The sequence below is a fragment of the Herpailurus yagouaroundi genome, unplaced genomic scaffold, assembly GCF_014898765.1.
Source record: "Herpailurus yagouaroundi ecotype Mexico unplaced genomic scaffold, PumYag 206, whole genome shotgun sequence".
Taxonomy (NCBI): Eukaryota; Metazoa; Chordata; class Mammalia; order Carnivora; family Felidae; genus Herpailurus; species Herpailurus yagouaroundi.
Genome location: NW_024412437.1, coordinates 1197374 through 1225175, shown reverse-complemented (window position 1 = coordinate 1225175; position 27802 = coordinate 1197374). Strand labels below are relative to the sequence as shown.

Here is a 27802-nt window from a genome sequence, read left to right as displayed (position 1 = left end):
ACTGGCTCGCAGCTGCGGGGGTGGGGCGGAGCTTCCTCACCCGCCTGGGCCGGGGAAGGCGGAGCTTCCGTGCTCGCGCGGGCTGAGCCGGGGCGGGGTGGAGCTCTCCGCCACCAGCCCTCCCCGGGTCCCGCTACTGCGCATGGCACGTTGCGTACCTTCTCCTCCCCCCGCCCCCCTCCCCCAGCAACCGGCCTGGCTGCGCGGCCCTAAACTCAGGAGGCGGAGCTGAGACGGGGTCGGGACTGCTTGCTAACTCCAGGACCAGGTACCGGGCTGGCGGGGCCGCCTGGTGCGCTCCAGGACCAGTTCTTTCTCGCCCTGACTCCGATTCCATCTCCTCAGGGTTGGGCCTTCGTCAGATCGGCCATCCCGGCCCCCCCTCACCCTCCACGGGCCCCTTTTTCACCCAGTTCCCTCGATTCCCGCAATGAGGGACTGCAGCCTGAGAGCAGAATAGGCTTGGGCCTGCCCGGGAGACACCGGAGCGGAGTTGCCGGGAGAGGCGAGCGCCTGCTTTCCGTACCCATCTTACCCCCCACACTTCCAGGTGGGGAACCTGGGGCCCAGGTGTCAGTTTGTCCTGCTCAAAGAGGCGGCCGATCCTGTGTTGACCTCTTCCGCTCCCCCCGTCCCACCCCCCCACCCCCGATCCCATAACCCCAATTTCCATCTATCCCAGGCTGGACAGGCAAACCCCCTTAAAAGAACGATTTAGGTGACTCCCTGAATCAGCAAAAACAAAGAGCTGCTAATTGTCTTGTTTTCCAAGAATGTTTCAGCGCCCACAGTAGATTTGGGGTGGAGATGGGCGGTGGGGGTAGGGAAGTGAGCTCGAGGGAAGGGGAGTGGTTAAATAAAATTGTTCAAGTTTCCAGGAAATGGGGAACTAATTTATCAGCCCAGCTCTCTGTTAAGATATCCTAGCATATTCTAATTTGATTCCCTCAAAGAGGAAAAGCCATTAGTATTGGTCCCTTTCTTATTGTATACTACCTGTTGAAGTAGAACCGTATTCCAATATGTATTTGAAGGATTAAGACAGTTCTTCACTGACTGATTGATACTGTCTAAAGACACCCAAGACTTTCTTGTCCCTGAGAATTGAAAGCAAGTCTCACTCGGTTACCTGCCTTAGGCCAGGATCCTATTCAGCCATTAGTTACAGTGCTGAACTGGTTAAGTCTGTTCCCCCAGCCTTTGATCAGGTTTCTTAGAATATTGTGACTCAGATGCAGTGTTTATAGTTGTAACCCCAGACATTGAAGAAGTTTAGGAAAGCAGTGACAAAAATAGGGGGAAAAAAAATAAATCAAGGCAAATGAATTATTTCTATACTGTTTGTCATCTGGTCAGCAGCATTGTCAAATCAGGCGATGTCTTCTCAGTCATCTTTGTATCTTCGCACACACAGTCTTGACACTTCTCCCTATGTTTCTGTGTTAGCACTCTGGCTTCTAGAGCACGGGCTTTGGAAAAGATCTGACAAGTCCTCTACCACTTGCCTGTGGGGAATTTGGGGCACTTAACCTCTTTGAGCTTTAAGTTCCTGATCTGTAAAACGAGGATGATAGTACTTATTGTGAGCTGATCTCTGTGAAGCATTTGGCACAGATCCTTGCACATAGTAAGTTCACCATAAATGCTTACTGTTTTTTTTTTATTTTAACTATTAATAATTTAACAGATACAGGAGTGCCCATATTATGTGTTGGGCAGAGTAAAGCAATAGTGAACAAGACTCTTGGCAGTCAACATTGTGGTAGGTGTAAGGATTGAATACTGAGACTGAACACCTAACATAAGTGGGGGCGGGGGGAGCGGTGGTCAGGGAGAGCTTCTGTAGCACAGGACACCTGAGATGAGTAGTGAGCATTGACAAGTCAAAGTTAACCAGGTTGGGGGAGCAAAAGTGGTCCAGTAAGGGAAGCAGAACCTTTAAAGTTTTTCCTTTGGGCTCCATTTCCTACCTGCCTTCAAGTGCCATGTCCTAAGTATGGACCTATCCCAAGGCTTGCTTCCCCAGCCTGCTTTGCTCTCCCCATTTTCTCCTTTGGGGAGTTTGTCACTTGTAGAGCTTTAGCTGCTAACTCCCAAGTCCACATAGCCATCTCTAATGTGTCTCTTCTAACTGACTGCTACACCTTCCCATTTGGGATGCATATCTACTTTCTCAACCTCATTATGATTTAAAAACTCGAACTCATCATTCCACTTAAACCACTTCCACCTCTGAGTTTCCTGTTTTGTCGCTGACACACTACTCTTTCCCAGTTCCTTGGGCACAAAAAAATCAGGAGTCATCTGAGTTGTCCACAAGTAGAATGGGTTCCCTGATAAGGTAGAGTCTCTAGTGGGGGAAGTTTTCAAGCAGAGGTTAAAAGTAACCTTACATTCAGGAGTTTGTAAAAGCTGTTCCTCTGAAGGGTGGAGGATGGGCTAGATGACTTATGGTGTCCTTGCTAATTAAATATAATTTCTTTATTTTTCCTTCTCCCCTGTCCATCTATTTCTTACCATTCCTTCTCCTACAGGCTCTTATCACCCCAAATATGGTCCACTGGCATTGTGTTCTAACTGGCATTCCTTTCTCTGGGTCTTTTCACCTCCCCTTCTCCCATCCCTTTGCAGATTAATATTCCTTGAATGTTCCTTCCAACAAGGCTTCTCAAACATTAGTCAGTACGATGGTGCACAGATCAGCATTACCATCATCTGGAAATTTTTTAGAACTACCAGGCCCCACTCCAGATCTCTAAATCAAAATCTGCAATTTTATTTTTTATTTTTTTATTTTTTTTATTTTTTTTTCAACGTTTTTTATTTATTTTGGGGACAGAGAGAGACAGAGCATGAACGGGGGAGGGGCAGAGAGAGAGGGAGACACAGAATCGGAAACAGGCTCCAGGCTCCGAGCCATCAGCCCAGAGCCCGACGCGGGGCTCGAACTCACGGACCGCGAGATCGTGACCTGGCTGAAGTCGGACGCTTAACCGACTGCGCCACCCAGGCGCCCCAAAATCTGCAATTTTAGCAGTATCCTCAAATGATTTGAATGCGTAGTAAAGTTTGAGAGACACTTAGACCGCTGTTCTGTGTTTGTCACCTTTCTGTTCAAAACGTAGTTACTTCCTATTGCCTGGTGAAGAAAGTCGATACTCTTAGCATTCACATAGGCCTCTTCATTGTTCTCATATATGTGGACTTGTGCTCCTATTACTGGCCTCACATTAAGTGGAGAGTATGCAAAGTGCCAACACATTTGTCAGTATATTTGGTTGGTCATTTAACATTACTGAGTGCCTACCATGTGATAGGCACTATTCTAGAAACTGGGAGATACATGTGTGGACAAAACAAAGAATGTACTAAAAATCAGTAGTAATACTATTTCATGCTTGGAATTGCTGTTTTCTTTAAGTTGTATTTGACATTCAAGCCCCACCCCCCCATCCCTTCCATAAAACTATTCAGGTCCCTTGTCTTTTCCCTTTGCTGAACACCATAATGAATTGCCCGTTTCTACTTGTGCATTCCCCAGACTTGCTGGATTAAAATTTTTGAAGGGGGGAGTTTGAGCATCCAAAGGTTTTTATAACTAACAAGTTAATTTGAAACACATCCTGGTTTGGGAGCCAATGGTTCAGATAATTAATGAAGCTGTTGGTGTGGTGGTCTAGGACCAGTTTTTAGGTTTGTTATATTAGTTTATACAGTGTTTTGGGATTGACTTTATTTTCTATTGCTAGTATTTTTCCAGATCATAGGCAGTTCCTTCAGATAAAAATCATCTTTTTATCTACATTAATATTCTATTTTCTTTCTGTTGTAGACTACATATGGATGTGGACTTTGTTTCCTCTTAAATTTCTTTTGCATGATGCTTTGTGTTTAATGTTATTAAACAATGTGTATTCTAATAATCTTTTTTTCTTCAAATTCAGTCAATATGTTTACTATTTAATTCCAGGATAAATGATTCTTAACATGATGATGATCTTCTGTAAGAAAATTAGGATGGGGTGAAGATAAATGCAATTTGATAAAAAAAAAAAAAGCAAAACAAAACTGTAGATGATTTTGAAAGGCCTCCTCTCTCCCCTGGATTGAAAACTATTTCTTTGATTTCTCTGAAGCAGTTCTAAGGATTCCTAGAAAAAAAAAAGGAGGAATTTGGCAGTGTTTTTTTTTTTTTCTAGACTATTCAAAAGCATTTCTGATTATTTTAGTCATTTGACTTTTTTTTATAATTAAAAAAAATTTTTTTTAATGTTTATTTATTTTTGAGAGACAGAGACAGAATGTGAGCAGGATAGGGGCAGAGAGAGAGGGAGACACAGAATCCGAAGCAGGCTCCAGGCTCCGAACTGTCAGCACAGAGCCCCACGTGGGGCTTGAACCCACGAACCATGAGATCATGCCCTCAGCCGAAGTCAGCCACTTAACCAACTGAGCCTCCCAGGTGTCTCTCGTCATTTGGTTTTTAAAATCATTTTTGTTGTGGGGTGCCTGGGTGGCTCAGTTGGTTCAGTGGCTGACTTCGGCTCAGGGCATGATCTCGTAGTTCGTGGGTTCAAGCCCGGCGTGGGGCTCTGTGCTGACAGCTCGGAGCCTGGAACCTGCTTTGGATTCTATGTCTCCCTCTCTCTCTGCCCCTCCCCTGCTTGCACTCTGTCTGTCTCTCTCTCAAAAATAAACATGAAAAAAAAATTTTTTTTTCAACGTTTATTTATTTTTGGGACAGAGAGAGACAGAGCATGCACGGGGGAGGTGCAGAGAGAGAGGGAGACACAGAATCGGAAACAGGCTCCAGGCTCTGAGCCATCAGCTCAGAGCCCGACGCGGGGCTCGAACTCCCGGACCGCGAGATCGTGACCTGGCTGAAGTCGGACGCTTAACTGACTGCGCCACCCAGGCGCCCCGAAAAAAATTTTTTTAAAAATCATTTTTGTTGAGATGTAATTTACCCTGAATAAAATACACCTACATTAAGTTAATGGTTTTGTTGAGTTTTGACAGATACACTTAGGTAACTACCATGTAATCAAAATACAGAACATTTTCATCACCCAAAAAGTTCTTTTTGTTGCTGAGTAGTATTCTGCTGGCATATATACTACATTTTGTTTTTTCATTTACCAGTTGATAGACGTTTGTTTCCAGTTTGGGGCCAATTGTGAATAATGCTGTTATGAACATTCATATACAAATCTATGTGAACATATGTTTTCATTTCTTTTGAATAGACTACCTAGGAGCAGAATTATTTGGTCATAGGAAGCTACTAAATTATTTTCCAAAGTGGCTATACTACTTTGTATCCCTATCCCCATATATCCCCATTAATGTATGAAAGTTCCTGTTGGTAACTATCCTTGTCAAGCACTTGGTATTGTCAGTTTTTATTTTCAGCCATTTTGGTAGGTGTGTAGTAGTATCTCATTGTAGCTCTATATACATTTCCTTGATGACAAGTGATGTTGAGTACCATTTCATGTGCTTAGTGGCCATTCCTATATCTTCTGTACAAATCTTTTGCCCATTTTTTAAATTGAGTTGTTTTATTGAATTGTAGAAGTTCTTTAAATATTCTGTATATAAAATGTTATGTACACACACACACACACACACACACACACACACACACTGTTTTCTCCCAACTTGTTCATTTTCTTAGTAGTATCTTTCAAAGACAGAATTTTTTAATTTTCATAAATTTATCATATTTTTCTTTTTCCTTTCATGCTCTTGATATTCCTTTTTTTTTTTTAAATTTTTACTTATCCTAACATCATGAAGATTTCCTCCTCTGTTTTTATTTAGTAGTTCTAACTTTTTCTTTAGTTCTGTGATCCATGTCAAGTTAATTTTTGTGTATGGTGTAAGGTAAGGGTCAAAGTTCATTTTTTCTAAATAGATAGACATTTGTATTCGATTATTTTTCCCCATGGAATTACTTTGTCCTCTTTCTGGAAAGAGATCTATTTCTGGATTCTCTACTCTGCTTCATTGATCCATTTGTCTATCCTTAAACCAAAGTACACTTGATTACTATAGCATTAAAGTAAGTCTGATTAGGTATCATAAGTCTTATAATTTTGTTCTTTTTCGAAATTATTTTGGCTATTTTATTTCTGTATAAATTTTATTTCTGTATAAATTGTATTTCTGGGGGCGCCTGGGTGGCGCAGTCGGTTAAGCGTCCGACTTCAGCCAGGTCACGATCTCGCGGTCCGTGAGTTCGAGCCCCGCGTCGGGCTCTGGGCTGATGGCTCAGAGCCTGGAGCCTGTTTCCGATTCTGTATCTCCCTCTCTCTCTGCCCCTCCCCCGTTCATGCTCTGTCTCTCTCTGTCCCAAAAATAAATAAACATTGAAAAAAAAATTTATTAAAAATAAATAAATACATTGTATTTCTGTATAAATTTTAGAATCAGCTTATCAATTTCTTTTAAAAAGTCTACTGCGATTTTGATTGAGATTACACTGAATCTATAGATCAACTTGAGGGAATTGACATCTTCACAATATTGAGTCTTCCAATCTATGAACATGGAATATCTCTTGTTTAGCTTATCTTTAATACCTCTTAGCAATGTTTTATAATTTTAAACATACGTATCTTATTTATAATTTAAGAAAAGGCTCCTAATTATTTTATGTTTTTGTTGATACTGTAAGCTTTCATTTTTTTAAATTCATTTTCTACTAATTCATTGCTAGTATATAGAAGTACAATTGTGTTTTGTAATTGACCTTCTTTCTAAATTCATTTTTTAGGTCTAATGTCTTTTTTGTAAAATATTTATAATTTTCTATGTATACAATCACGTTGTCTATGAATAAAGGGTTTTAAACCTTCTTTTCCAATTTGTATGCCTTTTGTTTCTTTTTCCCTTTTTGCATTGGCCAAGACCACCAGTACAATGATGAACAGAAATGATGATGAGATAACAAGAAAATTCTTGTTTCGCTTCTGTTCTTAGAGGGAACTCACTAATTCTTTTTACTATTAAGTATGATGTTAATGATACATTTTTTATGCATATCTTTTACCATGTTGACTTGGTAAATTCTATTTCTATCTTGTTCCTATTTGACTATTCCTAGTTGCCTGAGAGTTTCTTTTAAATCATGAATGATGTTGAGTTTTTTCAGATGCTTTTTCTCCATCTATTGAGATGATTGTATTTTTTTCTTGTTTATTCAAGTAAAATTACATTGATTTTTTTTTTTTTAAGTAAGCTCTACACCCAGTGTGGAGCTTGAACTCGCGACCCCGAGATCAAGAGTCGCATGCTCTACCAACTGAGCCAGCAAGTGCGCTTCATTGATTCACTTTTTAAAATTCCTTAAAATTGGTTGTTTTTTATTTGCAAACAACTTCGGACAAAGACAGTTTGTATACATTGATTCATTTTTTAATGTTAAAACTGTCTTTCATTTCTGAGATAAACCCTATGTGGTCATGATGCATTAAGCTTTTAGCCATTCTAGATATAATTTTAACTATAAGCAAACATAAAAGAAGATCAGGATGACATGAAAAAAGATACATTTGAGAAATGGCAAAAGGTCTTGGAAATGTGTAACCAAGATTTAAAAATTAATAGAAGGGTTAGAAAATAAAATGGAAGGAATCTCTTGGAAAAGAGAGTTGTAAAATAGGAGTGAAACAAGCATAAATTAATTCTAGGTAATTCTAGAAGTAAGTCTTCAACTATTAAGAATTCTGTAACATGAAAACAGAGAAAGTGAAGGAGACAAAATTATCAAAGAAATAATACAAGAATATTTCTCAGAATTGGAAGATCCAGATTTCCACACTAAAAAGGTTGTTGCAGGGTTGCCTGGCTGACTCAGTCAGTAGAGCATGCGTCTCGATTTTGGGGTTGTAAGTTCAGCAACAGGGGGATAGAGGGCCTTGGAAAGGCAACCTCCATGGAAAAATTGGAATGGATGAGTTTGAATGTATGAGAAAATATATTGATAAGATGAATAGCAGAGATATTGAAGTACTCAGAAAAAGTTACCTATAGCTATATGGGAAACCAAGCAAGTGAAAAAGAAATGAATCCGTTATTAACTTTAGGAAAACAAATGGTGTACAAGAAGAAAGACATGGTCATCTCTAACTGTTTGCCTCAGCTCTAAACCATGTTTCCACAGTCATAGCAATGTAAATGCAAGACTGTTGATTTAATAAAAAAATTATGCTCGAATTATGTTGGGAGAATGAAGGCAAGAAACTAGGGTGCAGGAAGGTGATATAAGAGAGCTTAGTCTTCATCTACCACAGTAGTGAAGTTAGTAGGTAACTGTCTCAAATGGATAAGTCATGGCCATGTAAACATTATTTAAGAATGATAGTAAAAAGGATAAACTTGAAACAGCCAAAAGAACTGAAGGTAACTGCTTCTGGGAAAGAATCAGTGGGGAATTTGGTCAAGAGAAATTTGAAAATTAAAGAAGAAACCATATAATAATAAACCTGTCTTTTTTTATAGAGATTGCAGTATCTCACAATGTACTTGGCCAGTACATCCAGTTTTACTGTCACTGAAGAATCTAGAAATGTATAGATCTGGTACAGTGCTTTGAATGGTAGACTCATAGTAAGTTTTTGTTAATCAAAAAGCATTTTTATAAAAGGAGATTTGACTAATTCAACCTGTTTATATTTCCCTTTTAGGTTTAAATTTTTGAAATTGAAGTAGGTCTACACATTAGGAACTCATGTCTTTTCTTGTAAGTAAACCAGAGCGAATTAGGGTGAGTGTTTCTATTCTTCTGGCTTTACTATTTTTATTTTCTGTAAAGCAGTGTAGGTGGTGTTTTTATATGATGCTCAGAATCCTACAAACATGAGGGATGTAGGAAGTAAAGCAGACATTGCGGCCTCCACTCCTGAGGAGAGAACTTGCAAGCAGAGGGCTGACCAGAGACCCTAGATATACCCACCAGCTTGTCCGATAGAGAAGAAACAAGGTGGCTTATTTTATGAATATCAGTCATACAAAATTAAATGAATCAGTGACACTTTTCACTGTAGATATGTAACCGTTAATAAGCTGCCCATTTCCTACGTATTTTCAATGAGTTTCTATGTTTTAAAAATCAGTATCAAATTGTAATTATTGGAACACATTTTTTAAGTATAATCACAGGTTTAATTGGAGCCTCTTTGAACATGAAAAATGTTACTAAACCTGAAAACCTCACCAGCTAAAATGACCCTAACAAACACTGGAGTTAGCTTCTTTATAATAGCTTCCATGATGTCATAAAAAAAGAGTATTGTATTCTATTTATTATCTATTATCAAGTATTTAATTTCTAAATGCAGTAGTTATTATTTTAAAATTTTGTAACAAGATATAAGTGCTATGACGCATGAATATATCACTTTCTAAATATTAAAGTATACGTTATATTTTGTGATACAGTACATATGATTTTTTTATACCAAATTTTTTACTTTGGGTGTTCCTTTTTTTTTTTAATTTAGAAAAAAATTGATATAGAGAAGGACAGAGAATGATGTTATAGTTCCAATTCATGAACCATATTATGCAGCTTGTTTTTTTGAATGTTAATCTTCTTTTTTCTTATGTTTGTATATATAAGAATAATTTATACTGGAAAGAGTAAACTTCACTGTTAATTAAGAGGAAAAAATAGAATCTCTCCTTAGTCTGAACTCTGCCAGGTGGAAAGAATGCCCCCAAGCCAAACTTTAACACCAGTCCTTAAGTGAAATGCAATCTTGATACTGTTACTTTTACATGTGAGCTTCTTTTCTATTTCAACCTTGCCTGGTTCGGGTGACACCAGACCATTGATCAGTAAGGAAATCCAATACTCATTGGAAATAGGATAGTAAAGTGAACCACAGATTGGTGTTGCTAGTTTGGTCCTTGTAAACTTGATAGAAAATGTAAGTGTGGTGATGATGTTTTTAGAAATCCTAGTGGATGAAAGAACATGCAGCTTACTGTTTTCTTTTACAAACTAATAGAGGATTGTGGAAAACAGTTTCATCTCTGTTTTCTGTGTTGTGAATTTCAGTAGTATTTTTCACATTGGCATTTATGATCCAAAGCATCTGTAATAGCCATTGAATGACTAAGATGGAACCAGAAGGTAGCTGTACATATAGGAAGAACAAAAACATTGTTCTTGTTTAGGGCCAGTTCTACATGGTTCTCATCAGTCTGTGAGATTTAAGGATTATTTATCAAATTAGGCACAGAAGGATAGAGGAAGGAATTAACCTATTGTTTTCAGTTGATTTAAATTCAAGATTCTTTTTAAAACTTTTCCATAGAAATGCATCTTAACTATACTGCATGATTCTGGTTTTGTAGTTTATTTGTTTGTCTAATGGCTGATAGCTAATTTTTTGTGGCTTGGAAGAAATACTAATTCTCTTTGGGGTTTTCCTCTTTAGCGGTGGGTCTCGGAAAAGTTCATTGTTGAGGGCTTAAGAGATTTGGAACTATTTGGAGGTAAGTACAGTACGGCATTTAGCCATCACTTCAGGATAAACATTACTACTCTTGTTGACTAAATCAATTTATAGAAATTAGCAATTCTAAGGGCAGGTGTAAATTACAGTTGTTATATGTGTTTGGCTCCATTTTGAATCTATGGTTTCCCAAAGATTTGAGGACTAATCTGGCAGTTGACCTTGATCTGTCTTGATTGTTAGAAAGTCAGTATTTACTTAAAGGCATATTTATTTCTTCTAAGTATTTGTCCAGTTAAAATACATATTCTTAAAGGAAAAAACCTAAGTGTTCAAAAGCTTCTAACCTTGAAGATTTTAAAAATAAAACTATAGTCAGGACAGTGGTAGCAATGATATAAAAGTTCTGGTTTTACTGATCAATCTAGTTGACTCATCTTTTTGTGGTAGAAATTATGAGACTTAGGAGAACTAAGGAAAAAAATCTGTCAGGACAAAAATATTAACTTCCTGTTGTAAAATCCACATGTTGATTTCGGAAGTAGCCTTGCAACTTTGAGGTTTAACAGGGCCAGGCATTGTCTTTGGCTGTTTTCCAATTGAGCCTTTTTGAGAACTGCTATTAAGCAAAGAAAATTATTTTCTATACAAATGATAATATTAGGGGCGCCTGGGTGGCTCAGTCGGTTGGGTGTCCGACTTCGGCTCAGGTCACGATCTCGCGGTCTGCGAGTTCGGGCCCCGCATCGGGCTCTGGGCTGATGGCTCAGAGCCTGGAGCCTGCTTCCGATTCTGTGTCTCCCTCTCTCTCTGCCCCTCCCCCGTTCATGCTGTGTCTCTCTCTGTCTCAAAAATAAATAAACGTTAAAAAAAAAAATGATAATATTAGAGCCCCATTCTTTGTGTCTGAATACCAAAGACACTCTCTTCAGCTCCTATAGTTAAAGAAACAGGTTATCAGATTGAGTGTGTTGGTTGACTGATCCAAACAAAATACCCTGGGGTAGGCTCAGGTCATTGAAAATTCAAACTTTTTAGTTACTAAATGGTACCTGTTAATTTATTTTCCCTAATGCATTCAAAGAACTTCCAGAGGAGTATTATTTGTGAACTCTGTCAAAATGTTATGTTTTAGACAAATGAAAGTTTAGAAACATGATGAGTTTTTTTGTTTTAGTTCTGAAGAATAAAAATTAGCTGCACAGTAAAGGAAAAGCTAATGGAACAAAACTACAGCATTCTGGTCCTGTTCTCATTTTCTTCTCATCATTAACGGGAACACCGTGTTTAAAAGTAAACATTGGCCCTGGTGAAAATTGAGTTGGAAGTCCAGTTTACAATTAGTTAAAAATATTACAGGATATGTGAACTGAATGAAGGGGTTTTGGTTTCAGTGTCTTGAGTGTGGGATCTCTGGTGGTCTTTTGACAATTGCCTCATCACTGACCTGAGGAGAGTGAAGAGGTTTTTCTGTATGTTGCTTACAGCTTGATGAAGTATATATTATCAAATTTTATACAACCTGGAATTTGCCTTCTACTCTGTGAGACTGGGCTTGATTTCCTTTAATCTATTCACTTGTTTTTTTACCTTTAACAGACTGTCTTAAGCAACTGCACCTGCCATTTGTGTACCAGAAAACTGATGTCCAAGGCAAAAAAAAAAAAAAAAAAAAATCTTATTTTGACAAATTGAGGCTAATTTACTGTGCAGCCAATCTCCTTCAACAATACAGTTGGATGCTCTGATTTCTAATTTAAGATATTTGGAGATGTGTGATCATTCCAGTACTTTCCAGTTAAAAATCTACTTTGATGATTTTTTTCACTTTTATAGAATGGAGAAAATAAAAAGGACAGATAGAGAGTTTGTCTGGTTTAAGAGCAGAATGTTATTTCAGTTGCCCTTTGCTTTATTTTCACCAAGGGTAGCAGAGGCCCAGAAAGCCCTTGCTTTATTTGTATTCAGAATAGAATGTATGTGTCTGGTGAATCTAATTGGGTTATGGTCTCACATGTACATGTTGCTGCTAAAACCTTTTTTGCCTTTTTTTTTTTTTTTTTTTTTAAGCCTGTTTTCTAGCCTCTGCACTCTCTGGGAAATAGCCGGCCATCTCTATAACTTTATAATGAATTTTTTGTTCACAGTATAAGACTCTGAAACCAGCCTATTGAAACTAACATTGTGCTGATGGAAAGTAAATGTAAGACTGGGATTATAGCAGTTGAGTTATACTCAGAAGAATACCCATAGAATAGTAGCCTTGCCATGTTTTCAAGAGCCATAGATTCATGTTGAAAACCCCATCTATGTGTAGTGTTTTTACTCTGTGTGTGTGTGTGTGTGTGTGTGTGTGTGTACGTACGTACATGTATGTGTTTATATATAGCACTGTGGACACTTTTTACTATAATGACTCTTAGGTGGTTTCTATTAATAAATGTAGTTCTAAGTGTAATAATTGCTGTTCTGAATGTGGATGTGTCTTCTGCTAAAAAACAAAATGCCAACAATCAATTTCTCTACTCCAGAGCAGCCTCCGGGTGACACTCGGAGAAAAGTAAGTGACTTTCTAGGCTTGAGCTCTATGGCTGTTGCATGGGAATGATTTCTTGTGGAAATCTGTGTTTTTTGTTGGCTTATCATTTTGTGTTTTTGCTTATTTCATTGAGTTTTATTTGTAGTGTAATTCTTTTACTTGTGGAAAGTCAGGTTTCACCCTGGAAAGATTTTGACCTGTACTTTAGAAGCTGAAAAAGTCTCAGGCACTTTTTGCTCTCTCTTGGGGATTAAGGTCTCCTCCCCTTCCCAACCTTACCAATCGCCCAGTGCCCCCTCCAAAAAGAAGAAAGAAAGAAAGAAAGAAAGAAAGAAAGAAAGAAAGAAAGAAAGAAAAAGAAAGAGAGAGAGAAAGAGAGAAAGAAAAGAAAAGAAAAAAGAAAAGAAAAGAAAATTTCGACAATCTAAGATGTGGTTACTTTTAGTGGCTAGTGATACTAAATTTTTCCTCTGTGGTCTATTGCTGATAGATTTCAGTTCACAGAGATACTACAGAGCTTTCCCTAGATTATAGGCAGGATATCAAATCTCCTACCTTAAAATCAAAACCCCACATTAAAAAGTACAAAACAGAAAGTGTACTTTTTATTTAATTGGCAAGGGTTGGAAGACTTGTTCTGTTTCCTACTCTTGTAGTTTATTTTACCAAAGTAAATAACACCACATGTGCACAGATGTGCACAGTGTACCAAGCTATTTTTGATAATGTGAATCAGTGTCTTCTAAAGAGAGAGGATAAGAACGCTTTTCTAAATAAACTTCTTCTTTTCAGATGACAGACATCTGCACCTTTGGCAGGCAGCCCCAACAGCAGAAGGGTGGTGACGTTGACTAGGAATTTCTCTTTGAGTGAAGCTTTGACTACGCTCTAGTAAGGAGCACCTCTCTATCAGATCCAAATATTTTCCAGTCAGGAGACTAAAAACATCCCCTATATGATCAGTTAAATATTTTTCCAGATGAGAATGCCCATTTTATATAATTTTTATATTTTCACAGCTGCCGGTGTTATGCCAAGACTTATCCTGTGTGAAACCTGTGGGGGGGGTGGATGTAGCATTTCACAAATATAGTCTTTGTGTGCTCTCTTGTATTTTGTTTTAAACTCTTTAAACAATGTTATTTTATGGTGCTTTCTGGATATCAGTAGCTTATGTATTTTTCAAATGCTTCAAAATAAACAACAGTGCTTTTCATGGTGGGAAAAAACTAAGAAGCAGCTTTGCTAGAATTAGTTTCTCTAGACAATTTGAGATTATATATCATACTAATAAAGCTATGCTGTGCTGTGTTTTTTAAAGAGACTGGACTAAACATTTCATCCTTTTCATCTGAATTTTGTCCTTTTCTAACTCTGAAACAGTCTACTGAGCTAACCCGCCTCTCTTGTGGCGATATCCCACCAGACCTCTTCCTTTCAAAACACTGTTTTTGTTTTCCTAAATAAAGATCGGTTTCTGAGTTCAGACTTGTAGAACATCCACAATGTAGAAATTGCCCATTTTAGGAGTGTTCCCAGTGAGACAAGGACAATAACCAAGAGACAAATTCATTTCTTGCAATTCCAGATTGCCAAGAATTCGTATTCCCAATTAACTAAGGAATTGTATTTCCTAAAACTAACACTTTTGAGTATTATTCTGTAGTCAACAGAGATAGTAGAAATATTTGGTCAAGTTACTACCTAATCATATCAGTAGTTTAATGCATAATTTCCTACCTTGGCTCAGCAAGTGTATGTCTTTAGTGTATTGCCTAGACAGCATGTCTTATATGCACTTCTAGCAAGGAAGAGGGTCATAGGTAATGAAAAAGTATCTATCAGTAGTTTTTCCCATGGGAGTTTTTTTAAATGCATTTAATAAGCACTTTAATCTCACAACTCCAGCTGTCCTTCATAGCCTCTTTTTCAAATTAGAGAAATATTTTGGAGTTTGCCTGGAGATCAGGGGGAAGACCTTCAAATATATAGTGGTTCTAGATTCTACCTGCTAAAAAATGCAGTACTTTCTCACATGCAGGTACCAGATTCTGATCTATAAAGTGTCCCTAGCAGCAGGGGATCCAGTGAGTGCGTTGCATGAGGGCTGGTTTTTCCAGTATACGTCATTATGTTGAACTCTGTCTCCAGTGGAACTGGCTGGTACATGTAGCCTACAGTCCTCTTTAACTCATGGCAATGACAAGGTCATGGCCAGGAAACCTCAGCTCAAACTTGTTTAAATCATCTTTTTATGTGCCAGCATCACTGTAGGCATTGGGAATACCAAATTGACAAGACAGTCAGGATCTATATCCTCATGGAGCTTGCATTCTAATTGAGGAGGCAGGCAACAGATCAATGAACACAATAATAACTACTGTGAGGAAAGTAAAACAAGATGACGTAATAAAGTGACTGAGAGCCTACTTTACTTTCTGCTCAGAGTCCTCAATGCATAGACGACATTTAAGTTGAAATCTCAATGGTAGGGAAGAAGCAGCTATGAGAAAATAGCAGGGGCAGGAAGGAGTAGGGCAGGAATGTTCCAAACCAAGGGACTGCTGGTGTGAGCTTCCTAAGATTGAAGTGCACCTGTTCGTATGGGTCAAGTGTAGCAAGTCACAGGGATGTGGTAAGGGATGAAGTCATTAGAAGTAGGCAGGGGCCGAATCATGTGGATACTCACAGATCAGAGTAGGGACTTTGGGTCTGAAAGCCACACCCTGGGTTTTGTGTTAACTGATGACGCTGATTTTATGAGGGGTAGATTGATAGTTGAGAAAACAGGATCTGTAGAATAAGATTATGCACAGGTGGTGAGAGGTATGAAGTTAAGGTGGGACTCAAGACTAACTTAGCTTGCAGCTTATAAATTCTAAACAAATGGTAGGTTGCCATTTCAGAGCTCCTGGTTTGGGCTTTTTGCTCAAATTACTACTCTGTTTTGTCCCATAGTTGTGTGTGTGTCTCTCAGCTGGCAGAGGCACTTGGGATTATTCTGAACACCACAGTGTCAAGAAGCCACAATGGCTATAAATGTTCCTAGAACGTATTTTCAGAGCATTTGAAAACAGATAACTGTAAAAGTGAAAATCAAACCAACCTTAACTATTGATCAAGCTCTACCCCGCATACTCTGGTTTCTCCATTTTCTCTGTTCCATCTTATTTGTTGAACAGGAGAGTGACCAAACAGTAAGTAGGCAGCAAAAGAGGGAGGAAAAGAATAGAATTCACATTTACTGAATACCTATGAAACACCAGGTAGCACTAAGATCTTTACATATTTTATCTCATTTGTCATAGCAGCCCTACAAACTGGGAATTATTCCATTAATGAGACAACAGAGATCCCAAGAATTTAGCGTGATTTACTCACGGTCATAGAGCAAGTGATAGACCTGAGTTCAAGTTCTGCCTCTGTCTGGCCCCAGAGCCTATAGTCTTTGCATAATACCATATGTTTTACTTAAAATAGCTTTTCCCAAATTACCTTTCCCAAAATTTAACAGATATGAGATACAAAAGGTTCTCTGGACAAGTAGATTTGGGAAATGCTAGGTTAAACAAATTAAACAAGTTTCCTTACTACAAAACTTCTTGAAGCCATTTTATGCCAGCACACCTTGTGATTCTCCATGAGAGAGAATGCTTCATTTTCTCATTTAATTGGACGTGTAAACCATTTATATGTGTTAACTGCCAAGGTCAGTGTTCCAGGCGGCCTACTTTGGGGAAATCCTACATTAAGACATTCCAGTAGAGAAATGGACAAAGAGACACAAAGAGCCAATTTCACCTGAGAGAAAACCCACATGGCTAATAAATACATGAAAAGATGCTCAATTTCATTAGCAATCACGGAAATATAAATCACACTCACAATGAGATTGGCAAAAAATTAAGTCTGATTATACTAAGTGATGGGGGAAAATGGATCAATGAGAACATACATACAGTACTGGAGGGAGTGTAGATTGGTTTAACCATTTTGGGAAACAATTTTGCATTATTTTGTAAAGTCGATTGTTCATATACTCTGTAACCTAGCAATTCAGTTTCTGGGTATAAGCTTTAGAATATCTCTTGCATATACACATCAAGAGACACATTCAAATGGGTTTCTAATAGCACAGTTCATACGAGCAGAACCAAAAACAACCCCAAAAGCCTATCAACACTGGAATGGATAAACAGGTATATTCACAAGATGACTCTTAACACAACATGGGTGTACAGCATGGCTAAATACAACAATATGGGATAAATCTTGGAAATATAAAAAATTGATTGAATTAGAAATTTGCTGACAGGGCTCACTTTTGGTTGACTAGATTCCTCTTACTGTCATACTTAAGTGGTGCAAGAGGAAGAACCCCACTTGGTTTCTTTCCCCTTGGCAGTTCCATCAACTCTTGAAACCGGATGCCCTTGAAACGTCAGGGATCCCCAGCAAGGAGGTACCACCATGTCAGAACATTCTTGACTCCCTGTCTTCTGGCTAGTGCTGAGTGAGGGGCCTTTCTTGTGTTCACAAAGATCTTTTCCTAACGAGGTCAGGTTTAGGAATACAGCATATGAAATTTGAGCTGGCGTAAGGTACTCCATCTCAGTAGGAAAGAAGATCCAAAAGAAAGAAAAATATGGCCCCTAAATCACACAAATAAATTTAGGTCTGAGCCTTTTGAGCTGAAGGGAGAGTTGGTCTGCCATCAATTTTGCTGGGCACTTTTCCTTTAGGACCTCAAAGCCCAGAGGTGTGATGCCCACATCCTAACTGGTTGAGGTCCAGCTTCATTTACGGCAGGAACCAGGAAGCAGGTCACTTCCTCTGCCTGGGATGATGGCTGAGACGTGACAGCCCTGTGCCTTGCCTGCAGCCCTATGTGTTCTGTTTTCTTGTTTCACCTGAAAATGTCAGAGAATTGGGGCGTCTGGGTGGCTCAGTCAAGTTGGGCGGCCAACTACAGTTCAGGTCATGATCTCGCGGTCTGTGAGTTCGAGCCCTGCGTCGGCTCTGTGCTGACAGCCTGGAGCCTGCTTCTGATTCTATGTCTCTCTCTCTCTCTCTCTGCCTCTTCCCTGCTTGCTCTCTGTCTCTCTCTCTCTCAAAAATAATAAACATTAAAAAAAAATTTTTTTTTTTTTTTAAAGAAAGAAAATGTCAGAGAATGATTGGTCTGGGCTCTTGGTTTGCTCAAGAGGGTACTTCTTATGGCCAAATTTCCCCTATAGCAAAATTCAGCATGTGACCTTTGGAGTCTTGTAGTCAGGGCCCTAAAATAGGACCCCAATACAGCAGGAAATTCAAGAGAACCCTTCACTTCTCCATCCCCCTTCTCTTTTCTAAACATGCCTTTTGTCTAGACATCCTTTCCCCAAGTAAGAATTTCATACTTTTTAGCAAATGAGCCAATTGTTGGAAAGGACAAGCCAATCAACAGTTGACTAGGAACCACCCCTGTCCCCTACCCCTATTTGTAGATGGTGCTCATACTTACTGGCTCTGATGTTAGTGCTAATGACTACAGTGAACATCTGGTGTTCTACGTTTCTCATCGAATAGTGTTGGACCTATTTCTTTGACCCCGAGTCAGAATTTGTATGTTTAGATGCCAGTCTCCTTGTGGGTCTGAATCACCCCCTCCCCACTCCCATCCCACACCCAATTTTCTCTTATTAACCTATTTTTCTTTTTCTTTAGACCAATGAGGCGAGCTCAGAGTCGATAGCATCCCTGTCTAAACAGGAGATCATGAGTAGCTTCCTGCCGGAAGGAGGGCGCTATGAGCTACTCTCTGTCATAGGTAAAGTCCTAGCACTGCTATTTTACCTTCAGGCTCCTGGGCACTCCTGTGGCCTCCTCTGCATCCTCAGATCAGCGAGTGCCAGAGGCTGTCAGCTAGTTAGCAGGACTCAGGGTGACAAAACTGGCTTTTGTGACTCTCCTTTGCTTCTGTCTTCCAAATCTGGGAAAAGAGATCATGTTACCAGGAGAGAAGCTCTTTTTTTTTTTTTTTTTAATTATTTTTTTTCACATTTATTCATCTTTGAGAGACAGAGAGAGAGCGTGAGTGGTGGAGGAGCAGAGAGAGAGGGAGACACAGAGTCTGAAGCAGGCTCCAGGCTCGGAGCTGTCAGCATAGAGCCCGATGCGGGACCCGAACTCACTGGCTGTGACATCATGACCTGAGCCAAAGTCAGACGCTTAACTGACTGAGCCACCCAGGCATCCCTAGGAGAGAAGCTCTTCTGCAATTTTTTCTTTTTGGCTTCTGATGTCCTGGACCATAGGCACTTCAAGTGGTTGGCTGAGAAGGAACTGATAGGAGAAAAATCAAGAAATGTCACCCACAAGGGGAATTGTTAGTGAAAGTTTTGAGTTTTCTTTTTATTATTATTTTTTTTTAATGTTTATTTCTGAGACAGTGAGAGACAGAGCATGAGTGGGGGAGGGACAGAGAGAGAGGGAGACACAGAATCTGAAGCAGGCTCCAGGCTCTGAGCCGTCAGCACAGAGCCCGACACGGGGCTCGAACTCACAAACCGTGAGATCATGACTTGAGCTGAGGCCGTTCGCTCAACCGACTGAGCCACCCAGGCGCCCCGAGTTCTCATTTAAAATGAAGTCTCTTTAAGGCTACCTCTGTTGCCATTGAACTTGTTCATGACATTCTCCTTTTCTTTTAGGCAAAGGATTTGAGGACCTGATGACAGTGAATCTAGCAAGGTACAAACCGACAGGAGAGTACGTGACGGTACGAAGGATTAACCTGGAAGCTTGTTCCAATGAGATGGTGACGTTCTTGCAGGTAATAAAATGTGTTGGGACACTTCAAGGATGGGCTCTTAGTTCCAATCGCAATTACAAGGCAACTCTTACATCTGTCTTCTGAAAATAGCGGGCAGAAAATGAAGGCGGACCAAACCAGGAAGTTAACAGAAGCTCTTAACGAAGAATCGTGGGCATTTGGCACTAAGGATTCTGTAATTCTGCTCAGGCCAATTTATACTCCCTTCTTCCTCTCCAAAGATGCCTTTGTGGCTCATTTATTCATTTATTTACTATTCAGAGAGGCCGAGTAACTTGCCCACAGTCACACATACTAGTGAGTGGTAGAGACAGGATTCAAACCCAGGCAGTCTTGCTCCAGATCCGGGGCAGCCTGCTTTGCCGTGACAGCCACCTTCTGGCTCTCATTGTCCTGTTTCCTGAGGTTCCTTTCTGTTGGAGAAGGAGGTAGCTGCCCTCTGGTTACAGGGGACACCACAGATCTGAGAGCAGCTGGCAGGGGCCTGGGTTCCTCCCTGACTCAGGCTTGCACCGGGAGCTCTTTAGATTCAGGGCCTGGGTCAGTGTGTTTTCAGCAGTTTGACTGCAACCTATCCCTCTTCTTCATCACAGTGTTTCCCTGAATTCATGCTCTTCTGATGGTGCTCTAACACCCATTCGTGTTCAGAGTAGTTTTGTGGGTCTGAGGATGGGACCGAAAGTCAGTCCCAGCTGAGTTATTTGGGAAGAAAGATATCTGAGTTCATTCTAGAGCATGTTGGACTTTAGGATTCTTTTTTAAATTCTTTGGAGCAGTAGATAGGCAGAAAGTATTGCCTGTTTGGCCTTTAGCTCATGTCCCAGAGGCCAGGACCCCTGAGTTTCTGTAGTTCTTTTGTCCAAATTCATTCTAAAATCCCACAGGTCTGACACTTTCTGTAGCTGCTCTCTCGCTCCTAGGTTGCTGGAGAAGTACCTTCGGCTGTCTAGTAGTTCGTGTTTGCTCTCTGATAACTTTGTTTCCTTGTCCTATCGATTACAACGTTTTCCTTTTAAGAGGAAAATGTTTTTTGTTTTCCTTTTTTTATTTTTTTGATGTTTATTTTTGAGAGAGAGAGAGACGGGGGCGGTGAGTGTGAGTGGGGGGAGGGGCAGAGAGAGAGGGAGACACAGAATTGGTTCCAGGCTCTGAGCTGTCAGCACAGAGCCCGATATGGGGCTCGAACCCACGAACTGTGAGATCATGACCTGAGCCGAAGTCGGATGCTTAACCAACTGTGCCACGCAGGTGCCCCAGTGTTTTTTGTTTTCTTATCTTAAAGAGGAGTTCTGTGCCTTGGCCCTTGAAGTTGAACTAAGCTTATTACTTTATAAGTCTTCAGTCAACTGTTGGTTCTCATCATTTCTTTTTTTTTTTTAATTTAAAAAAAAATTTTTTTTTTCAACGTTTATTTATTTTTGGGACAGGGAGAGACAGAGCATGAACGGGGGAGGGGCAGAGAAAGAGGGAGACACAGAATTGCAAACAGGCTCCAGGCTCCGAGCCATCAGCCCGGAGCCTGACGCGGGGCTCGAACTCACGGACCGCAAGATCGTGACCTGGCTGAAGTCGGACGCTTAACCGACTGCGCCACCCAGGCGCCCCGGTTCTCATCATTTCTGACGTGGCGAGCTGTGACCCTCTACCGTGTTGTTAGCAGTTTCGCTGTTGGTGGGGAATTTTTCTTGAGGCTCCAAGATTGGCTAGTGGAGCCAAACGCAGGCAGAAGCTGGCAGAGCAGTGCTGGCTTCCCTGTGGAGACAGCAGAGCCGGGCTTCTCTCATGTGGGTGGCCACCTGCTTGGGCTGCTCCCAGGACTCTGAGAAGAGCTCCAGGAAAGACTGGGTCCCCATGTTATTCTTGCCACCACCTTCATGTTGAGCGTCTTCTTCAGCACCCCTTGATTCTGACTTCCGCTTACCATTGTTTTCAGGGGGAGCTTCATGTCTCTAAACTCTTCAGCCATCCCAATATCCTGCCATATCGAGCCACCTTTATTGCAGACAATGAGCTGTGGGTTGTCACATCATTCATGGCGTATGGTGAGTGGAACAGGGGTCCTGGCAGAGAGGTGCTTTGAGAACGCTGTTGTCAGCAGGTTCATGTCTGTTTCCCTTCTTTGTTACCCTTCCCCGTGTCCCCACAATTCTTCAGGTTCTGCAAAGGATCTCATCTGCACACACTTCATGGATGGCATGAATGAACTGGCGATTGCTTACATCCTGCAGGGGGTGCTCAAGGCCCTGGACTACATCCACCACATGGGATACGTACACAGGTGCATTCTTAGGCATAATCGCCCTTGACAAGAGCAGGGATCTGTGCCCAGGAGCCCTCAAGTAAACAGGGGAAGGGAGGAGAAGGTTGACTGAAGTTAGTGAAGTCAGAGTTTAAATCAAAGCTTGGGATTTTGTCCTTGCCTCTGACTTGGTAGAGCATTTAGCCTATCGGTGCCAACTTTCTCTTTACTGAGCAGCTCGGTCCTGAGTGCTGTGTGAGAAGAACATCTGGCATGGGCCTCTGTGCCCCACCCCCCTCCTTCCTTGGAGCACCTAAACTTGCATGTGTGCCCCACAGTCAGCCCTGTGCTGAGAGGCTGGGGCGAGGGGCTGCTTAATAGATGGTATTAGGAAAAGACACTCACAGTAGGGAAGCTGGACCCTTACCTAATTCCACGTACAAAGGAGCACTATTCAGACAGATTAAGGCCTAAATGTCTGATATAAAACTACAGACTTGGATAGAAGGAAATATTTTTGTGACCTGAGGCACAGAAGAATGTCTAGATATTTTAGAAGCACAAAACAACATATGATGGATTTGATTATATCAAGATTAAAGATATCTCCGAAAAAGAACACCATGGACAAAATTAAGAAATGGGTGACAGCGTGCAAGATGTTAGCTGTGTCTAGAACACACAGGAGATTAGTAACAAGGAAATTATGTGAATCAATAAGAAAAGGGTAAGCAAAGCAACAAAAATGAGCAAAGGGTTTGAAGTTTATAGAAGAGGAAACCCAAAGGACTCTCAATATGACCAGACACTCAAATCTAATAAGAATCAGAAAAGCAAATTAAACAGGAGGATGTCACCTTACACACCTGAGACCAGTGTCATTTGGAAGCTGGCTGAAGCCCAGTGTGGTGAGGTGGGGTCTCCTGACCGCACAGTGGAAGATGGCCCAATGCAACCAGTCAGGGTCACTCGGCACTGGGGCCGTCAATGCTGCTCTGGGGGTACGCCCCAAAGAAACCCTCACACAGGCCTCTCAGGGGACATAGGTAGATGCCATCATTCATATCCATGGTGGTTCGAGGCAGCATCAATGTTCCTTCCTGGAAGAAGGGGTCAGTAGAAGTGTTCGATCCCACCCCAGAGTGCAGGTGGCAGTTAGAAGCAAAGGTTGGTTGTATACAGGTGGCCACACGGATGGATCTTACAAACAGCACTGAGGAGTGAAGGAAGGATGGGATGCATAACACAGTACCTTTAGGTAAATTGAAAATATATGGATATCACACCATGATCCACTTTATAAGAATACCCACAGATTCAAAGCAGTGGTCTGTGAGCCTAAAAGAACTTTAGCAAAATATAAAGATTTAAAATCTGGTGGTATGTAAATTGGGTCATGCTATTTTCTCTTTTTTTATGCATGTATTATATTAAAATGTGTTTATGTGTATATAATATTTACTTAGTATGTGAAGATCAGAGGTCTGTGACGTGAAGGGCTCCTGTGGCCCCGTGACACCCTCTCTCTGCTCCCCACCCCACCCCACCCCAGGAGCGTCAAAGCCAGCCACATTCTGATTTCCTCGGAGGGAAAGGTCTACCTGTCTGGTTTACGCAGCAACCTCAGCATGATCAGCCATGGGCAGCGGCAGCGTGTGGTCCACGACTTTCCCAAGTACAGTGTCAAGGTTCTGCCTTGGCTCAGCCCAGAGGTCCTCCAGCAGGTCTGTGGACTGAGTCCTGAGAAGCCCCTATCCCTCACCAATTCACAGTTTCCCTAGGGAGCCCTCAGGAATTTCCCTAGATGGGAGTGCTCTGCTTCTGAGTGGAGTAAGGGGTTCCAGAGGGAGGGGTTCCCTGCTGGTAGGCGGACCCGGGAGGCCTCTCAGCCCATTGCACATGGTGGTGTTTCTCCTCTGTGGAGTCCCAAACTGGACCTAATGCTATTTCAGTTCCCTTCAGAGACCTTCCTTATAGGAAGAGTGAGCATTCCTGAAATACTCAGTGCTCTCCACATCCTTCCACTAAGCAGGAGTATGGGGACCCACACTTCTCCCTGCTTGTTACACAGCATCATTCATTCCTTTACAATATCAGCTACTCTTCAGTAGTACAGGCAAGGAAAGTGGGCTGGATTTGAGACAGATACTGTCTTCCTCCCCTCGGATGTTGCCCCATGCCGGTCTCTTCTAAGAACAACCGTGGCTACAAATGGAGTGATCTATGGCTTTTTTCTCCTGACTTAGAATCTGCAGGGTTACGATGCCAAGTCTGACATCTACAGTGTGGGAATCACAGCCTGTGAGCTGGCCAATGGCCATGTCCCCTTTAAGGATATGCCTGCCACCCAGGTGAGCCCTCAGCCTGTTTTCCTTCTTACCTGCCCACCACTGCCTTCCCCTGCTGTGGGAGGGGACCCTGGAGAAGGAGAGCCCAGGAGCAGGCCTGCCACTGACTGTTGCAGGGCCTGGAGCAGGTGTGCAAATGGAGGCCCACATACCATGTTGTCTACTTAGATGAATTTCATAAATTTACAAAATATGTCTGTCCTACCTTGATAAATATACCTGGAAGGCCAGTTTCTAATTTAGAGTTCTCAGGCTTCTCGGGTTCTGTGCTACCATATTCTGGCCAATACCTTTGGAACCTCCAGCCTACAAGTTCAACATCTGTTCATGCCCCTTACAATGACTGTCCTTTGGCCACTCCTTGGCACACACAGCCAGTGGCATAGTCTACCTTTGGGAGACAGACCAGGGAAGAGGCTTATGAGGCTTTATCAAGTCTAGGAAGCAGACTCGGGTCATTTTGGCAAGAATTACCTGAATCCTAAGTATCTGGAGCATGATCTAGAACTGGGAGGGGGTGGAGGGGTGGAGGCTCTGAGTGAGCCTCTCCCTTGAACCCACAGACTGCCTTGTGGGAATAGGGGCAGCTAGAGAGTGGCCAGAGGGGAGCTCTGTAGAGCAGGGGACCCAGGGAGGCTTCTGGGAGGAGGTGACATTTGAGTCTTGAAGGCAAATAGTAATTGTTTGCTGTGTGAGGAATGGGAACTAGAAGGAAACTTAGGCAGAGAGAACAGCATGTGCAAAGACCCAGAGTCAAACAGGGATAGGATCTGGGGAATAGCAATGGTTACAAATAGCTGAAGTACAGGTGCTTCTGGGGGGCTGCTGGGTGATGTTGCTGGAGCAGGAAGCCAGGGCAGAGCATGAAGGACTTTGTGTGCCACACCAGGGCATTTGGTTCCGGTCCCAAACCACATGGAGAATTGCTGAAGGCTTTTAAGCCCAGGAGTGATAGCATCAGATACATAGTTCAGAAAGATCACAATAGCAGGTAGATTAGATCTAGCAGACTCATTAGGAGGGTATGGAAACCTCAGTAAGAAGTCTAGAAAATCTAAGTAAGAGAGTCACAGAAAGTGCTCAGGAAAGGTAGGCGGCTATTTAAGGTGAACGAGAGGTACAGGAGCTGCACTATCCAATAGCATCTTCTGAGGTAGTGGCAGCGTTCTCTTATCTATGCTGCCCAGTACAGTGGCCACTAGCCACCTGTGGCTGTTGAGCATTTACAGTGTGGCCAGTGAGGTTGAGAAACTGAATTTTAAACCAAATTTCATGTAAGTATAAATAGCTACATGTGGCTGGTGGCTGCCACATTAGACAGCACAGCTCTAGAGAGACTTCTGGGTTCTGGCCTGGAAGTTCAGGAGGACAACCCCAAGGGCAGCAATCCCCAAGCTGGGGCTGTTTTGCATGTGTGGCATCAGAGGACTTTGTGGCACAGCTGCCCAAGCTTAGTCGGCCCTTGGGCACCCTGCTCCGGTGCAGCGACAACCCAGGGCGTGCCTGACAGGCGCTGTGTAACACACCCCTCCTGAACCACCTGGGCACAAGAGACTGGGGCTGGGCTCCAAAGACAATGACCTGACAGCCGCCTTCACCCTAGGGTGAGTGCTCTACAGTTAAAAGGACGTGAAGAAGTCTTATAAACAGGAGAGAAGACGGGGACCTTCCTTGCAGCCATGGCGGAAGGGTGCATTCTTGCAGGCCCTCTCCTCCTCTTCCCTTTGGCTGAGCTGGGGTATGGCTGCGGAGCCAGTGGCCAGCATACCTTTGAGAAAACTAGACTTACTCCACTTTTCTTTTCTCTGCTCCCCTAAACCACACTTGTATACTGGGAAAAGTGTATTTGTGAAGAAACTCCATAGATCTTCCAGGGCCCCCCCTCCAGCCTGCGTCCTGGCTCTGTCCTCCCCAGATGCTGCTGGAGAAGCTGAATGGCACCGTGCCCTGCCTGCTGGACACCAGCACCATCCCTGCCGAGGAGCTGACCATGAGCACCTCACGCTCAGCAGCCAACTCTGGCCTGAGTGACAGCCTGGCCACCAGCACCCCCAGGACCTCCAATGGCGACTCGCCCTCCCACCCCTATCACCGCACCTTTTCCCCCCACTTCCATCACTTTGTGGAGCAGTGCCTTCAGCGTAGTCCAGACGTAAGGTATTTCCTGTGGGCTGGGAGCCGGGCTTTGTGGGGGGCAGAGAGGGCCTGGGGGGTCAAAGGCAGGGTTTGAGAGGATTCATCTGTTCTGTGGAGGGCTGGGTTCCTGGAGGAGTCCCGAGCTCCTGCGGCCAGAGGGATCAACACAACGGTTTGCTAAGAAGCGACCTGGGTAGCTCGGGCTGTTGTTTCTTCTAGAGCTGAGGGAAGAAGCAGAGGGAGCCTGGGGATAAGGTGTGAGCAGCAGGATTTGGGAATCCTGGGGCACAGGGGTAATGCTGGGCTCTCTTCCCCTTTCTCCACAGACCAAGTGCCAGTACCCTCCTGAACCACTCTTTCTTCAAGCAGGTATAGTAGCACTCTCCTGAGGCTCCCTGGGATTTTCTTCTTGCCTGTGCTTCTAACGACCCTCAACCCCCTTAGCTTCGGGGTCCTTAGGTGTTCTCTCCTCCTCCCTTTGAATCAAAGAGAAATGCCCAGTTTTCTGAAGCCCCTTAAAGGTGCTGTGCCTTCCTCTCATAGAGATTCTTGGCTCTAACAGTCCAACTGTCATGGGGCCATAGTTCTTGCCCGATGGTGTCCTGGGACCCAGAGCAACAGGATCCACCCCTAACTGCGTCTCCTCCCTCAGATCAAGCGGCGCGCCTCAGAGGCCTTGCCTGAGTTACTTCGCCCTGTCACCCCCATCACCAGTTTTGAGGGCAGTCAGCCTCAGGATCACAGCGGGATCTTTGGCCTGGTAACAAACCTGGAAGAGCTGGAGGTGGACGACTGGGAGTTCTGAGCCTCCGAAGAAGGTGCACGTTCTCAGTCCTGGAACATGTGAGCCTCAGGGGCCCTTTCTGAGGGCCGGCCACACTCCCACCCTCCCGGGTGCAGGTTGGGTAGAAAAGACATTTCTGCCAGGAGAGTTGGCCGCTTACTCACTGGGAAAGAAATTCTTGGAGAGAAACCTTGTTTACTGCTCCAGGACTTCTGAGACACCAGGGAATCCCAGCAACCGCTGATCAGAGGCCAGAAATCTGACATTCCATCCTGGGAGTTCAGGCAACCTCTTCAGAAGAAAGAGATGCTGTTCTGGCCCTGGAAGGCTAAAGGCCAAGCCCAGGGTTTGACTCCTTGACCTGGGGACTGTGTGACTTCCTCTTCTCACTGTAGCTGTCCTACCAGCCTATTGCATTCTCTCCCTCTGCTCTCAGATCTTAGAGGTCCGTGGAGGGGTAAGCAATAAGCCACCTG

At 42.5% G+C, this 27802-nt stretch overlaps 1 protein-coding gene and 1 long non-coding RNA gene across 16 annotated transcripts; one reads left to right on the top strand and one right to left on the bottom strand.

Annotated features, from left to right (window-relative positions):
• Positions 1–163: 163 nt before the first annotated feature.
• Positions 164–27375, top strand: STRADA (STE20 related adaptor alpha). 14 transcript variants are annotated; one of them, XM_040452078.1, is made up of 14 exons: positions 174–268; positions 1462–1627; positions 8691–8746; positions 10449–10506; positions 12998–13026; positions 18712–18814; positions 19698–19819; positions 21753–21861; positions 21974–22097; positions 23611–23782; positions 24305–24409; positions 26322–26563; positions 26869–26911; positions 27195–27375. In XM_040452078.1, the coding sequence occupies exons 3-14, from the start codon at positions 8735–8737 to the stop codon at positions 27345–27347; spliced, it is 1272 nt and encodes a 423-aa protein (XP_040308012.1). In that variant the 5' UTR covers positions 174–268; positions 1462–1627; positions 8691–8734; the 3' UTR covers positions 27348–27375. The 14 variants fall into 14 exon arrangements, with proteins under 14 accessions (XP_040308011.1, XP_040308007.1, XP_040308017.1 ...); XM_040452074.1 differs by having other exon boundaries at positions 8691–8770; XM_040452077.1 differs by lacking the exon at positions 1462–1627 and having other exon boundaries at positions 164–268.
• LOC121015266 (uncharacterized) lies at positions 15416–23265 on the bottom strand. Of its 2 annotated transcripts, XR_005783724.1 has the most exons (5): positions 22925–23265; positions 19179–19329; positions 18841–18976; positions 16112–16171; positions 15416–15798 (listed from the first exon to the last, which is right to left on the bottom strand). It is a non-coding gene; the product is annotated as an uncharacterized LOC121015266 (long non-coding RNA). The 2 variants fall into 2 exon arrangements; XR_005783725.1 differs by lacking the exon at positions 16112–16171.
• Positions 27376–27802: the final 427 nt, after the last annotated feature.